Source organism: Carcharodon carcharias, chromosome 6 (genome assembly GCF_017639515.1).
Source record: "Carcharodon carcharias isolate sCarCar2 chromosome 6, sCarCar2.pri, whole genome shotgun sequence".
In the NCBI taxonomy this organism is placed as follows: domain Eukaryota; kingdom Metazoa; phylum Chordata; class Chondrichthyes; order Lamniformes; family Lamnidae; genus Carcharodon; species Carcharodon carcharias.
In genome coordinates, this window is record NC_054472.1 from 115755739 (window position 1) to 115772174 (window position 16436).

Genomic DNA, 16436 nt, shown 5'->3' on the forward strand with positions numbered 1-16436 from the left:
TTGGTGTAGTTATTGCAGAAGAGCACGGCAACAAAATACAGGAAAACATTAATTAACTTGCCAAATGGAAATGTAATTGGCAAATAACTTCAGTGATGGTAAGTGGTGCATTCGGGTTGAAAGAATAAGGAGACCACACACTCCTCGGAAAATAAGTATCTAAATGAGATAAGGGAGCGGAAGAACCTGGAAGTACAAATACACAAAGTACAAAAAGTAATGATACATGTCAATAAAGCTTTAAAAAAGCATTAGGCTTTATTCCTAGAAGTATAGAATCAAAAAGCAGAGAAATTACATCATACAGAACCAACGGTTAGACCACTTGGAAACAGTCTGATCTCCAGATTATAAAAAGGACACAGGCACTGGAGGTGGTGTAAAAAAAAGGGTTACTAGAGTGATACCATGAGATTATACCCAACAGGAAAGATTGAACTGGTTAGAGCTCTTTTCTCTAGGAGATAGCCTCAAAGATGACTAGATGGAGGTCTTTAACATTATTTAAGGGTTAAACACCAAAAGCCAAGTGGGCCAAATGGCACGTTTCTGTGCTATAAAAACAATGCACAACTATACAATTAATAAATGTAAGTCTAGTTTTAAGAATACAACATACAATGTATATTGCTAAACATATCTGCTTGGAATTTCCACAGAATTCTCTGATCATCTGTCGTAACTTCAGTGGAAGGTCAGCAGAACTCGAGAAACATTGTGAACAACAGTTTTCTCTGGCTTTTCCAAAGTTATATGGCAGATCAATGCACCCCTGCAGAAATTCTATACCAGTGTTTCAGTCCAAAGGTTTGAAAGATTTATACATACAGACTTATAAAAATCAGTCCATAGTATTGTTATAGGGTTCCTTGTGAGAGAATGTTAGTATTGTATTTTTCAGAAATCAAATTAATTATATCTCCCACAGAAACATTGTTTTATCATATAAATCTAGATAAAGTGTAGTATAAATATAAAGTACATTATTCTAACTTACCACAGGAAAGTAAGGGTCTTGGTTCCCACCCAGTGTTAAACCTGTAGACTTGTTCAGGTTCAGCTCTTGGTACCTGAATATACCTTCGCATCCTGTACACTCTGTAGCTTCAGACTTAAGACTTAGATTTCACTGCACCTACAGAATTGTATACCCACAGTCAGACAGATTATCTTCGGATTCTGTTTACAGTAACACTAGATGAGGTTATATCAGATAAATACGTTTCCAATTAACATCAAGTATGGCCACTGACTAGGCAAACAGGATGTTAAAACTGGGGATACAAGCCGTCAGAATACAATGGTGATTGTCTAATGTTAAAAAGTTCCCCTTTTAGAATGAGGGAGATACTGGTCATATGTCAGTCCAGAAGGATGCAAACTGAAAGTTTAAATGAAGTAAGTTTCTCCAGCTGAGAAAACATATTGGAAGAGTTTAATTACATGCTCACCCAATGCTGGAGTTTTCCTTTTTAATTTAGCAGATTTGGAGTGGACCATTTATACAAACCTTGTAGCCTCTGCCACCTAGGGAAGTCAGTACCAGTAATGTTATCCTGAACAACCATAGCAAAGATTAGACTGAAAAGCACACAAGGATTCAGGAGGGATAACAAACTACAGGGAACAGCAGCATGCTTTCAGATGAGCAACACAGCAACATTGACTTGTGCTAGGTTTGCAAGGTGCAATCTCAAAACTACAAGCCAACAATGAAGAAACTAATACAATATAGTAATGGAAACACACGTTTAAATAAAGGTTATCCAAAACAAGGATTTAAAAAGTACACTTAACCTAGCAGTATCAGACATTTCATATGCCTAAAACTCACTGATTTCACCCCCACCCCTTTTTAAGTTTGCAGTTAAGAAGCAGGAGGAGCATTAAGGGCACCATGGGCCTTCAGTACATTTTAACTTTCAATGCTGTATTTTTGTGTCCTGAAGTTCCACAACTTCACTTCAGAAACTATTACATATTAAGGCAGAGGTCTATGTGCTAGTGTCAGAGGTATCCACCTTAGCGGCTAGTATCTTGTGGGTTTAAGGCTCACTGCAGAAACCTGAGCACAATTTAAGCTGACATGTCATTACAGTACCAAAAAAGAGCGCTGTGCTGTTGGAGGTGTAGCCTGTTCAGCTTTTAAACCGAGCCTTTGCCTGACCTCTCACATGATGCAAAAGATTGCAAGGCACTATTTCAAAAGAGTAGAGGTGGTCTCCCAGTGTCTTGCTCAATATTTATCCCTCAGCTGACATTACTCAAACACATTCAGCTGATCATTATCTCATTATTGTCTGTGGTTCTTGTGGTGGGTGCAGTTGAGGAACAGATGATCTCAATCTTATTGACACAAGGTCCATGAGTTCCTCACACTTCAGGTTGGGGGGGAGGGGTGGGAAACAGTGGTGTAAGCATGATTGTGGGGAGGAAAAAAATCCAGGGATTTTCATTTGAGGATGACCTTACAGTAGTTAGCGATTTTGATAGAGGAAAGTGAGACCCGACTTGCTGTGGTCCAGCTAGATCTGACGGAGAAAGACTAAATCAATTGTACGCCGGATGCACTCAGGTCTGAATCCCTGGACTTAAAGGTGAAAAGATGGGGCCATGTTAGTGAGAAAGCACCAAGTGGGAAGAGAGTAAAGATTTACTGGGGATAAAGACAAAAGGTAGAAGTGAGGGATTGATCGAGTGTTCTGATCAATTGCGTAGCAATTTGGAGTGGTATAAAATGGGATTGCGTGGGTTGTCTGGTTCTTATAAGATTTGGGAGAACACCTAAAAGGCCACGTGCTGATTTTTGGATATTGCAAACTCAAGCTATAACAGCCTCTGAAAAAACTGATGTACTTTCACCAAAGTTAGTTCTCTTGAGTATTGTAACAAAGAAACTAACGACATATCAAAACCCATTTCTATAGCTATCAAGTACCCGGAGACAGGATTTGTAGAGCAAAACATACAAAAACCCAATGAATCTCAGAATGCACGTGTCGATGTCTAACGGCTAAACTTTAAAAACAAATGCACGTTTGCTCAATTCCGAACTACTTCAATTGTGTGGCAAAGCAGTTATTGGTTACTCTCAATAACTGGTACTATGCAAACACATCCTCTGATGTGTTTCACTAGTGCAAGGAGTTTTTACAACATTTGGCACTACTACAGTAAGAAAATATAATTGCTCCTAGTAACAATTTAAAATATGTTTTTTAAGAAGGTAATCCAGGTTACTTTGTTCATGGAAATGCTAACTGAATACAAATTTACACAAATTTGAAGCAGGTTGTAACTCTCATTTCGCTACAGTAGGGAATGCAATAAACTGCAACGGGAAGAGGAGCATTTGTTTGTTCACTGACATTTCAGAAGAATGGTCATTTGGTTAATCTGCTTAAGCAGAAAGGCTAACTCGATACTGGCTGTGATGCACATAATGCAAGGTAAACTCAAATGGGATTGCAAACACCTTCATGTGCAGCATGTTATGTTGCAACAATGGCACGTTAAAACAGAATTTTTCTCCTGTATAAAATGTGATATGGTGTTAATTGTTCAATAGCTGTTCTTGTTTCAAATCCTTTGATGAAAAATAACGCTAGTGCTATGAAACAAGCTGTAAGTGGCTCAGTGCTGCAGGTCTAAAATAAACTATACTTCTATACTTGTACTCTACTTGTTTTGGTAGAAATAAAACAGGATATACAGATTCTTTATTAGTGACCTTCAACTAGTTTAAATAGAGTGAACTGATTACCATCTGAAAAGATAAACCACGCAACAGGGAATGCTCCAGTTTGCATTTGAGAACATAATACATAGCTTCATTACAAGCCTAAAAGCAAAAAACTGCAGATGCTGAAAATCCAAAACAAAAACACCTGGAAAAACTCAGCAGGTCTGGCAGCATCTGCGGAGAGGAATACAGTTAGCGTTTCAAGTCCCCTGAAGAGTCATACAGACTCGAAACGTTAACTGTGTTCCTCTCCGCAGATGCTGCCAGACCTGCTGAGTTTTTCCAGGTATTTATGTTTTTGTTTTTCATTACAAGCCTTTCTTGTGTAGAACATCCATCTGTTTTCCAGAGAAGCTGTAAATTAAGGCCAGGTGCTGTGAGGACATGTCCCACTAACCAAAAAAAAATTGTGCTTTGCTGGCTTTTATGATGAATTTATCCAAGAAAATCATTTAAGTGGAATATTGTCCGTCCTTGGGTAGAGCAATATTCCTGCGGATTCTACTTACAATGCAGTTTGGCATCCCAAATAATCACTTTTCTCAGCATAAAACTAATATAGTTAATGCTACCCTCATCCATTAAACAAATTCTTGTGCGTCTAATCCTAATTTACCAAAAGATTTGAATTAAGAGCAGTTATTGAATTATCAATACTGTATTTACACTGGAGAAAAATACTTCAAACTGCACTGGAATCCAGTTCATTTGCTGTAGAAAATATAGTTTCCAAGAGAAACTTCATTGGCCTGTGCAGAAACATGTAAGCTCTCCATCTGCTCAGAAGCTCTTCTGACTCCAGGAACACCTTTATTCATTTTCACAATTTGCCACCTATTTGAGCTTCTACTGCATTAAACTTATGAACGTAAAATAAACAAGAGAGCACTACTAATTTCGTCCCACAAAGCTTTATTCCACCTTCAATTAGCATGAAAATCTACATGGCTAGAGAACTGAAAAACTGTCGTGCCTTATCCCTCCTCACTTCCCAACTTTCCCACAGAATTCAACTTGGTTGATCTTACCACTTATAGAGTAAAGGGTTAACATCAGTAGTTACATCTGTATCAGGTGCTTCTGATGTAACTATGATGCAATGTCACATGATTAAGACAGACCTGGTGGGAAGCAGAAGTACTTGTGTAGACTAATGAGATGTATATAGATCCGTAACTAAACAGGAATGGGTTTTATGAATACCAGTCTATGGTAGCATTCTTAGAGTAATAGGCAAACCCTAAAGAAACCCCAAACCCAAGATGACCCATAGTGGCAGCTGGTGATTTCTGTTGGCTGTTTGTGTGCATCATTTTTTTAATTATTCGTTCACGGGATGTGGGCTTCGCTGGCTGGGCCAGCATTTATTGCCCAGCCCTAGTTGCACTTGAGAAGGTAGTGAACTGCCTTCTTGAACTGCTGCTGTCCATGTGGTGTAGGTACACCCACAGTGCTGTTAGGAAGGGAGTTCCAGGAATTTGACCCAGAGACAGTGAAGAATGACGATATATTTCCAAGTCAGCATGGTGAGTGACTTGGAGGATAACTTGCAGGTGGTGGTCCTCCCATTCATCTGCTGCCCTTGTCCTTCAATACGGTAGTGGTCGTTGGTTTGGAAGGTGCTGTCTGAGGAGCCTTGATGAATTCCTCCTCCAAGAATGCCAGAGTTGAGCCTCCAGGGAGCTAAGCGGAGAAAGGGAAAGAGGTATTTGGTTGCTTTTGCCTAAACTTTTTCAGCCTCCAGGAATTGATTCTTGCTCTGCTCCAGGAGAAGCTGGTTAATTGGTAAGTATCTGGTAAGTGATTTTAAGGTTTATTCTATTCTTAAGGCTCAAAACAGTATATTTTGAGTGAGAGGTGAGCGGGAGAGGATAAAAGAGTGGATCCTGCAGAGAGACCAGCGGCAGAGTGATGTTACAAACCACAACGTGACAAGAGTGCAGGGAAAGCAACTGATCGGCGAGTAAGATTGGTGAATATTTCTAGTCTTAAAAGTAAAAGTAAGGTCTTTAGTTTGTGTTTAGGTCTCTAGTCTTTTTTCCTCTCTTTTTCTTAAAAATAGCTTGTTATGTATAAGATTGATACTGGTGTAAAAAAATTAATTACAATAAAGTGTAAAGAGCACAGGATTCTTCATGTGTAAAGAGCAGGGATACTAGAGTAACTAATTAATAAATATAACAAAATACAATTGTGACGACAGGACAGGCGATGTGTTGTTGCTGCTGCAGCATGCGGAAGCTGCTGGACACCAAGATGATCCAGAGCAAACACATCTGTAGTAAGTGTCTGCAGCTCAAGGAATTTCAGATCTGAGCTGAGGAGCTGGAATCCGAGCTGCAGACATTGCGCCACAGGGAGGGGGAAAGTTACCTGGACAATTTGCTCCAGGAGGTGGACACACAACTCAGATTAGGTAATTCAAATTTGGTCCATGATCAGGGACAGGAGGGTGTGACTGCAGGTGAGGCAGCTACGGGGACCAAGGGCGTAGTGTTCGAGGAGCCTCGGCCCCTGCATTTGTCCAACAGTTACGAGATTCTTGCAAGCTGTGTGGACGAGAGTGGGGACTGCAGAGAAGTTGAGCGAACTGACCACAACACCATGGTACAGGGAGCCATTCAAGTGGGGGGAGGAAATACGAACGTAGTAGTGGTAGGGGACAGTATAATTAGGGGGATAGATACTTTTCTCTGCAGCCGTGAGCATGAGTCCTGAAGGCTGTGTTGCCTGTCTGTGCCATGGTTAAGGACATTCCTCAGGGCTGGAGAGGAAAATGGAGTGGGAGGGGAGGGATCCAAATGTCATTGTGCTTGTTGGTACCAACAACACTGAGAAGACTAGAAAAGAGGTTCTGCTGAAAGAATTTGAACAGTTAGGGGAGCCAGATTAAAAAAGCAGAACCTCCAAGGTAATCATTTTGGTATTACTCACTGAGCCACAGGCAAACTGGCATTGTTTTAAATAAAGTCAAGCAGTTAAATGTGAGAGTCAAAGACTGGCATGGGAGGAATGGGTTTCAGTTCATGGGGCACTGGCACTAGTACTGGGGTAGAAAGGAGCTGTTCCAGTAAGACAGACTTCATTTGAACTGTGCTAGGACCAGTGTCCTAGCGAATCTAATAACTGGGACTGTAGAGAGGGCTTTAAATTAAATTGGTGGAGCAGGGGTTGGGTGGGGGTGGATGGGAGGGTTCTGGACAGGGAATATGTACGTTTACAAAGCAAAAGGATATGGCAGCCTTGCAGGGCAGCGATTCAGGTAATGATACCCAGAGTGTGACAGGAAGGGATCCAACAGAGGCCGGTAGTGAGAAGTGACTGAGAAGCATTGTGGGAGGAGTCAGTGCAGTCACCGCAATTCAGAAGGGGATCGAGGAGGGCCCACTGTCAAAGAACGGAATAGCCCCAAACATTACATTGCTGTAGTGTTTCCATCCCTCCCTTATCCTCAAACCAAAAAAAGAGGAAGAGGCAGTACCTTCAAGAGTGCATCAGACCTGTGAGGGACACTCTCCAAAAAGTGGATTTAAAAAACAAAGCAGCTAATTGTTGAGTAAATCCTGGTGAGTTTTTTTTCTATTAAAGTAATTAATTGCTTAATGCTGAGGTGGGAGCTAAAAAAAAAGTATAGAGTAGTACTGTACAAGCATAATTAGTCAAGAAACAAGGTTCCTAGCTAACATAAATAAGGTCCCGAGCTAGCGTATTTTTTAAGGGAGTAACTAGCTTAATCAAGAGGGACGTCATGGCAAGACATCTCAGATCAGTGATATGCTCCTCCTGCAGGATGCGGGAAATGAGGAACGCTTCCAGCGTCCCTGGTGACCATGTGTGCAGGTGTGTCCAAATGCAGCTTCTAACTAACTGGATTTCGGAGCTGGAGCTGTGGGTGGACTCATTGTGGAGCATCCGCGATGCTGAGCAAGTCGTGGATAGCACGTTTAGCGAGGTGGTCACACCACAGGTGAAGATTACACAGGCAGAAAGGGAATGGGTGACCATCAGGAACAGTAAAAGACTCAGGAAGGTAGTGCAGGAGTCCCCTGTGGTCATCCCCCTCTGTAACAGATGTACCACTTTGGATACTGTTGGGGGGGCTAGGGGATGGCCTATCAGGGGAAAGCAGCAAGAGCCAAGTTCACAGCACCGTGGGTGGCTTTGCTGCTCAGAGGGGTGGGAGGAAAACAAGTGGCAGGGCTATTGTGATAGGGGATTCAATAGTTAGGGGCACAGACAGATGCTTCTATGGCCGCAAACGTAAATCAAGGATGGTATGTTGCCTCCCTAGTGCCGGGGTCCAGGTTGTCATGGAGCAGCTGCAGGACATTCTGGGGAGGGAAGGTAAACAGCCAGTGGTCGTGGTACACATTGGTACCTATGACATAGGTAAACTAAGGGATGAGGACCTGCAAGCTCAGTACAGGAAGTTAGGAGATAAATTAAAATGCAGGGCCTCAAATGTAGTAATCTCAGGATTACTCCCAGCTCCACGTGCTAGCGAGAGCAGGAAAAAGAGGATAAACCAAATGAACACGTAGCTGGATAGGTGGTGTAGCTAGGACGGATTCAGATTCTTGAGGCACTGGGACCGGTTCTGGGGAAGATGGGACCTGTACAAACCGGACGGGCTGCACCCAGGCAAAGCTGAGACCAGTGTCCTTGCGGGGGCTTTTGCTAGTTCTGTTGGGGAGTATTTAAACTAGTGTGGCAGGGGGATGGGATCCCAGGAGCAGGATCAGATAGGTCAGATGCAGATCAGAAAAATTAAGGTAGAGCATTAGCTAGGGACGTTGTGATAGATATGGAGTTACAGGAGATGCAATGTTTACAAAGTGTCCAGCAAGGGAAATTGATGGGATTAAACTGTTTATACTTCAATGCAAGGAGTAATACAAACAAGGTAGAGTTAAGGGCACAGGTACAACATGGCAGCAGGATGTCACTGCTAAAATAGAGACCTAGCTAAAGGAGGGACAAAACTAGCAGTTAAATATCCCTGGTTATAGAGTCTTCAGACACGATAGAGTAGAAGATAAAAAAAAGGAGGCAGGGGTGGGGGGGGGGGAGAGATCGGGGCAGCACTAATGGTCAAAGATTCAATTCCAGTTGTGAGAAGGGATGATATACTAAATGAGTCACCAGATGAGGCTTTATGGATTGAGCTTAGAAATAAAAAAGGGACAGTCACACTACTGGGAGTATACTACAGACCCCCAAATAGTGAAAAGGTAGATAGAAGAACAAATATGTAGGCAAATTTCTGCTTGTAAGAACAAGAGGGCAATAATATTAGGAGATTTCAACTATCCTAATATCAACTAGGATTCAAACAATATAAGGGGCACTGAGGGAGAAAAATTCAAGCAGTGTGTCCAGGAAAATATTTTCAACCAATTAGTGACAAACTCAACGAGAGGAGATGCAATTCTAGACCTAGTCTTGGGGAACAAAGAAGGGCAAATGGGTGAAGTGACAGTTGGCGACCATATCGGGGACAGTGATCAGTTAGATTTAGCATTACCATGGAAAAGGACAGAGACAAGCCAGGAGTAAAAGTCTTGATCTGGGGGAAGGCAAATTTTGCAGAAACGAGAAGGAACTTGGCTAAGGTGGACTGGATAGCACTGCTGGAGGATAAAACAGTGGAAAACCAGTGGGTAGTACTAAAAAGCGAGATCCTAATTGTACAAAGTAGACATGCCCCCTACAAAAATAAGAGTGGTACTGCCAAATCTAGACCTCGCTGGTTGTCTAGAGGAATACATGGGAAGATCAAACAGAAAAAGAAAGCGTACGATAGGCACAAAGAACCAAGCACTGCAGATAGCCTAGACAAATATAGGAAGTACAGGGACGAAGTAAAAAAGCATATAAGGAAATCAAAGAGACAGCATGAAAAAAGGATTAGCAAGTAAACCTAAAGATAACCCAAAGATATTTTACCAATACATTACTGCTAAAAGGTTAGTTAAGGAAAAAGTGGGACCTATCAGAGATGAAAATGGAAACTTGTGTGTAGATGCAGAGGCTGTGGGAAGGGTTTTGAATAAATATTTTATCTCCGTGTTTACAAAGGAAAGAGAGGATGTAGATATCGTAGTCCAGGAGGAGCACTGCGAGATATTGGATGGGGTAGTCATAAAGAGAGGAAGTACTCGAAGGGTTGAAATCCTTGAAAGTGGATAAGTCACCATGGCCAGATGGATTGTTTCTGATGCTGCTGAAGGAAGTCAGGGAAGAAAGAGCAGATGCTCTGAGGATGATTTTCCAATCTTCACTAGATACAGGGGAGGTACCGGAGGACTGGAGAAATACAAACGTAGTTCCATTGTTTCAAAAGGAATCAAAGGAAATGCCAAAAAATCATAGGCCAGTTAGTCTTACATCGGTGGTGAGCAAATTAGTAGAATCAATCCTGAGAAATAAGACTGTCATGTGGAAAGGCATGGACTAGTCGGGGATGGTCAGCATGGATTTGTTAAAGGTCTTGCCTCACAAATTTGATTGAATTCTTTGAAGCAGTGACAAGAAAGGCTGATGAAAGTAGTGCAGTGGATGTTGTGTACATGGATTTTAGCAAGGCATTTGACAAGGTCCCACATGGCAGATTGGTCAGGAAAGTAAAAACCCTTGGGATTCAGGGTAATGTGGCAAACTGGATAAAAGGCTGGCTTTGTAACAGGAATCAAAGGGTAATGGTCGATGGTTGCCCTTGCAAATGGAAAGTTGTCTCAAGTGGTGATCCACAGGGTTCGGTGTTGGGACCCTTGCTGTTTGTGTTATATATTAACGATTTGGACATGAACGTGGGGGACACAATTGGGAAATTTGCAGATGACACAAAGATTGGCCGAGTAGTGGATAGTGTAGAGGATAACCATGATCTCCAAAACGATATAGATGGGTTGGTGGAGTGGGCGGTAAAGTGGCAGATGGATTTTCAAAGAGAGAAGTGTGAGGTCATACATTTAGGGATGTCAAACAGTTACAGGGATTACACAATACATGGGAATATACTAAGAGGGGTAAATGAAGTGAGAGATCTTGGCGTACACATGTCCCTGAAGGCAGCAGTTCAAGTAGACAAGGTTGTAAAGAAGCCATATGGAATGCTCTCCTTAACTGGCAGAGATATAGAATATAAAAGTAAGGATATAATTATATAAAACACTGGTGAGGCCACAACTGGAGTATTGTGTGCAGTTCTGGTCACCACATTCCAGGAAGGACATAATAGCTCTGGAGAGAGTGCAAAGGATGTTTACAAGAATGTTGCCAGGGTTAGAAAAGTGTAGCTACGAGGAGAGATTGGATAGGTTGGGGTTATTTTCCTTAAAACAAAGAAGGCTGAGAGGTGACTTGACTGAGGTGTACAAAATTATGAGGAGAATAGATAAGAGTGGACAGGATAAAATTGTTTCCCTTGTTGGAGAATTCTAGAACCAGGGGACCTAGATTCAAGATAAGTGGCAGAAGGTATACAGGGAACACGAGGAAGAACTTTTTAAACACAGAGGGTAGTGGGTATCTAGAATTCACTACCCAAGTTGGTGGCAGAGGCAGAAACTCTAAACTCTTTTAAAAAGTACCTGGATTTGCACCTTAAGTGCTGTAAGCTGCAGGGCTATGGGGCCGGGTGCAGGAAGGTGGGCTTAGAAAGGTCACCTGGGTGTCATTGGGCTGGCATGGACAAAATGGGCCGAATGGCCTCCTTCTGTGCTGTAACTTTTCTATGATTCTTTGGGACAGAGTGTACAAACATTAAATAACAACAGCAAATAGGTCATGGGAGGGAAAAATGGTAAAAAGACAAAATTAATAGCTCTTTACTTAAGTGCAAGTAGGATTCTGAACAAAATAAATGAATTAACAGCACAAATAGAGCTTAATGGGTATGATTTTATAGCCATTATAGAGACGTGGTCACAAGAAGATCAAACCTGGGAACGAAATATTCAGGGGTATGTGTCTTTTCAAAAGGACAGGGAGCAAGGAAAGGGTGGTGGGGAAGCTTTGTTAGTAGTCATGATTTATTGTAAAGGTACGTTGATACTGGGGTTTAGATTAGTTTCTCTGTGTCGACTTGCTTGTGTATGTGTGCATAATTTAATTTAATTGGAAGCAGCTGGTCTGAAGCTTTCGAATTATCAAGAGGGAAGCTGGGTTTGAAATGCTAAATATGTAAACATAGCTGAAGCTTCAGAATATGATGTGTGAGGAACATTTGCATTTTTAGATAAATTAGGTTAGTTTGAATTTCAGAGAGATGGTAAGATTTTACACCTAGCCATAAGAAGCAAAGCCAAACAGTGTTTATCTTTCCCAAAGGTTACTGATAACACGAGAACCATGAAAGATTTATATTATGAAAAAAGTTGAAAAGACATATTGGAATAATGGAATTTACATTAAAAAGGAAGAAACATATATAAAAGGAGATGGGATTGTGTGTAAGGGGAAAGGATGTAAGATCTAACAAATGTAAAAAGCCTCCATTCTATATGCATCATGTTGCTGTCTACATGAACCGAAGCTAAGAAAATTCACTTTGCATATCACTGTCCAGGGTATTGTGTGCTTTGACTGGATGTGTTAAATTTATATTTTGTTTTACTGTTGACTTAACGGAAGCGTAACTGGGAACCAGATTAATCAGGGGATTAACGAGTTATTATAGTCGTAATATGCAGACCTACGTGCTTAAAAACTCTTCTTTTATTAATAAGTGTTTAATTTAGTTTTGGAAACAAGAACCTCACTTATTACTACGGAATTGAAGGCATGCGTCTCAAATTAAAATACAAATTTCAAAACAGTTGTGGCAGCCGTTTCAAGTTTCCCTCTGGGATTTGAGCAGCTTGGCATTTACCATATGACTGTGCCATACCAGTACAAGTGCGATAGCAAGAAATTATCTTGTATTGGAAGATGTAAAATTCATATGGAGGCAAGGAAACGACCCTGGTGGGAGTAGTCTATCAGCCCCCTAACAGGAGCTATACTGTAGGACATAGAATAAATCAGGAGATAATGAGGGCATGCAAAAAAAGGAAATAAATTAATCATGGGTGACGTTAATCTTTATGTAGATTGGAAAAATCACCGACAGAGGTAGCCACAAGCAATAATTCAAAAAGCGTTTCCAGGATAGTTTCCTAGAACAATATGTTGTGGATCCAACCAGGGATCAGGCCATTTTGGATCTGGTAATGTGTAATGAGGCAGGTTTAATAAATGATCTCGGAATAAAAAGATCCCCAGGAAACAGTGACCATAACATGGTGGAATTCAGCACTCAGTTTGAGAGTGAGAATCTTGGGTCGGAAACAACTGTGCTAAACTTAAATAAGGGTAATTTCCAACAAATGAGGATAGAGTTGGCTGGAGTGGACTGGGAGAGGAGTTTAGCAGAAAAGACAGTTGATGAACAATGGAAGATGTTTAAGAAAATAGTTCATGACTCACAACAAAGATATATCCCAGTGAGAAAGGAGGATTCTCAGAAGGGGATAAACCAACCATGGTTAACCAAGGAAGTTAAGGATAGTATCAAATTGAAAGAAAAAACATACATGTGGCAAAGATTAGTGGTAAGCCAGGGGATTGAGAAAATTTTAAAATCCAACAAAAGATGACCAAAAAATGAAGGAGAAAATAAATTTGGAGGATAAACTAGCAAGTAATATAAAAACGGACAGAAAGCTTCTTCAAATATAGAAAAAGGAAGAGAGAGGCCAAAGAGAATATTGGCCCCTTAGAGAAGGAGGCTGGGGAAATAATTTTGGGGAACCAAGAAATGACAGAGTAGTTGAATAAATACTTTACATCAGTCTTCACGGTAAATACACAAACAGCATTCCAAAAATACTAAGTAATCAAGGGCAAAAGGGAGTAGGAAATAAATACAATAACTATCACTAGAGAAAACACACTAGGAAAACTAATGGGGCAGAAGGCCGGTAAGTCCTCTGGTCCTGATGGGTTGCATCCTAGGATATTAAAGGAAGTAGCTACAGAGATAGTGGATGCACTGGTAGTAATCTTCCAAGAATCCTTGGATTCTGAAGAAGTTCCAGAGGATTGGAAAACTGCCAAAGTTACACCCTTAATCAAAAAGGGAGAGAGACAAAAAAAACAGCTAACTATAGGTCAGTTCACTTTAACATTTTCCCAAAGACAGACGTCTATTATATAGGATGCATTGGTAGAGCATTTAGAAATACTTAATATAATCAGGCAGAGTCAGCATGGCTTCAGGAAGGTGAAATCATGACTGAAAGTTATTAGAATTCTTTGAGGAAGTAACAAGGATAGATAAAGGGGAACCAGTAGATGTAATATATTTAGATTTCCAAAAGGCATTCGATAAGGTACCGCACATAAGGCTACTTAAGATAAGAGCTCATGGTGTTGGGGGTAGTATATTAGCATGGATAGAGGATTGGCTAACAAATAGAAGACAGAGTTGGGATAAGGTGGGCAAACTGTAACTAATGGAGTGCCACATGGATCAGTGCTGGGGCCACAATTATTTACAATATATATTAATGACTTGGATGAGAGAAATGAATGTATCACCACCAAGTTTGTGGATGAAACAAAAATAGGTGGGAAGGCAAGTGGTGAGGATGAAACAAAGGCCAGGATTTTACATTCATTGGGGGGGGGGGGGCAGCACTCGGGAACTTGACTGTCACCTGCGATCGGCTCCGCAGCCAATTAAGGCCCGCCCTACATATTACGCGACAGCAGCATCAACGAGGAGGGGCGAGCGGGGACTGGAGCTCAATATCCACTGGGTCTCATGGCGACCCGGCAGCCGATTCAAAAGCGGAACCTCGGTATGGAGCACTTGGGTGCTGAACATGGCAGGTCAGAGGGCAGATCAGCGAGGCAGTTGGCCCTGTGTTTTTCCGATAAGCGTCTCACTGCCCTCCTGGAGGAGGTGGCAGCATGAAGAGATATACTTGTCTCCAGGGACAGGAGGAGGAGGATCCCCACCTCACCAAAGCTGCCTGGGAGGTGGCGGCATCCAGGGTGAGCTCCCAAGATGTGGTGAAGCGCACATGGGTGCAGTGCCATAAGTGCTTCAATGATCACCTGCGATCGGGAATGGTGAGTACAGTGTTGGCATGGGTCACTTAGCACAGCAGTTAGGAGCAGCACCCCCCACCCCCCACCAGTGGGGTTGGCCAGGCTGCAATGGCAATGCAAGTACAGGGTGGACTAATCAATGGTCCTCTGTCCTTTCAGGAGAATACATCCCATAACAATGCAGAAAGGTTGCGGACTGGCAGAGGACCACCCCACCTTCTAATCTTGAGTAGATATGAGCAGGAGGCCCTGAACCTAGGTCAACCGGCTGCAGTGAAGTTGGGGTACCACAGGGAGGTAAGATTGCAGTCCACTGAGGTCAGAATGTCTGTAATAGCAGCCTTTCCACTGTTGTCTCTATACTGATGTGAGCCTCGAACACAGAATCCCCATTGATAATGGAAAGACGAGGGCACCCTGATCCGGGTGCCAGGCATGCACAGTAACAGTGTAATGACTTCAATTAATGACATGTCCTTGTTCTTCCTTTCAGGCTCACCAGAAGCCAGTCAGGGTCAGGAGCCTAAAGGCCCTCCACTCACCCCTGAGGACAGCAACCACAGAAACGCACCTGCGTCACACCCTCAGCCAGACAGGCACCAGCACAGATAGTAGAACCTTGGAGGGCATTAGAGCAGCAGATAGTATCCCTGAGCACAGCGGTGAGGGCACTTCACACTTGCTTGAGGTGCAGGCGGAGGCAGGGAGTGCCCACGGTGCCAGCAGATGGAGGACTGCTGGAGAACAGGACAATGCTCAGTCGGTGACCGAGGATGTGCTCGGGGGTCGTCCCTGAGGCAGAAGATGCTGGAAGTCCAGCAGGGTGTGCGGGAGGATCTGGCACAGATATATGAGGGAATGCATGCCACGGTCTCCGTTATGGAGGAGTCCGTGCGGAGCATGAGCAATGCAATGACCCTCATGGCCAAGCACACTGCCTCCTCCATGGAGAGAGTGGCGACTCTTATGGAGAGGCTCCTCCAGGGGCAGAATCAGGGGTTCCTGGGGATGCACTTGGACCTGCAAACCCTCACACAGGCAATGACCTCAGGTGATCACTGTCAGTGTGGGAGATGGATTGGGCACCAAGTATCCTAGCTAGGTGACCATCCATCAGTGGTGAGCAGGGAGATCCAAAGGACCTTGACATTGGCCCACGAGCTGTTTGCTGTGCATGTGGGCTCCTCTCAGGGTGCTCCAGATGATGGCAGCAGCTCCTCCGCCCCTCTGCCAGTGACCATGGCATCCGATGAGGCTGCGGCGACTGGCGGGGCCAGCACAGGCTCCACAGGCCAGAGGACGTCCGCCAACGTCATCACAGGACAGCAGAGTGAGTGGGTTGTCTCCAATGCCGGTGCCAGCGAGGGGACAGCACCTAGACGTAGCACCCACAAGTGAAAACTTAAAGCACATTAAGCAGAACACGCGCTTATCACTGGTGATATATTTTTCTCCCACTTTTATGTTAATTATTATTAGGTGGAGAACACCTTCCCATTTAATTTGTTTTACGTATGCCAGGCACCGCACCATTAAGTGTGTCTGTGTTCACAAGCCTCTGGGCGCATCATTAGTTCTCCAGGTGCAGGGTAACCCA

The 16436-nt window shown here is 42.8% G+C and overlaps 1 protein-coding gene across 5 annotated transcripts in view; it reads right to left on the reverse strand.

Moving 5' to 3' along the window:
• Positions 1-16436, reverse strand: part of efr3a (EFR3 homolog A (S. cerevisiae)) — a 255404-nt gene that overhangs the window by 175110 nt on the left and 63858 nt on the right. For 4 of the 5 annotated variants that reach the window (XM_041189697.1, XM_041189696.1, XM_041189694.1 and 1 more), the window contains one exon: positions 998-1135. The exons of the other annotated variant lie outside the window; for it this stretch is intronic. In XM_041189697.1, the coding sequence (XP_041045631.1) occupies positions 998-1088 (91 nt within the window). In that variant the 5' untranslated portion in view covers positions 1089-1135. The remainder of the gene's footprint in view (positions 1-997; positions 1136-16436) is intronic. 5 annotated transcript variants of the gene reach the window in all.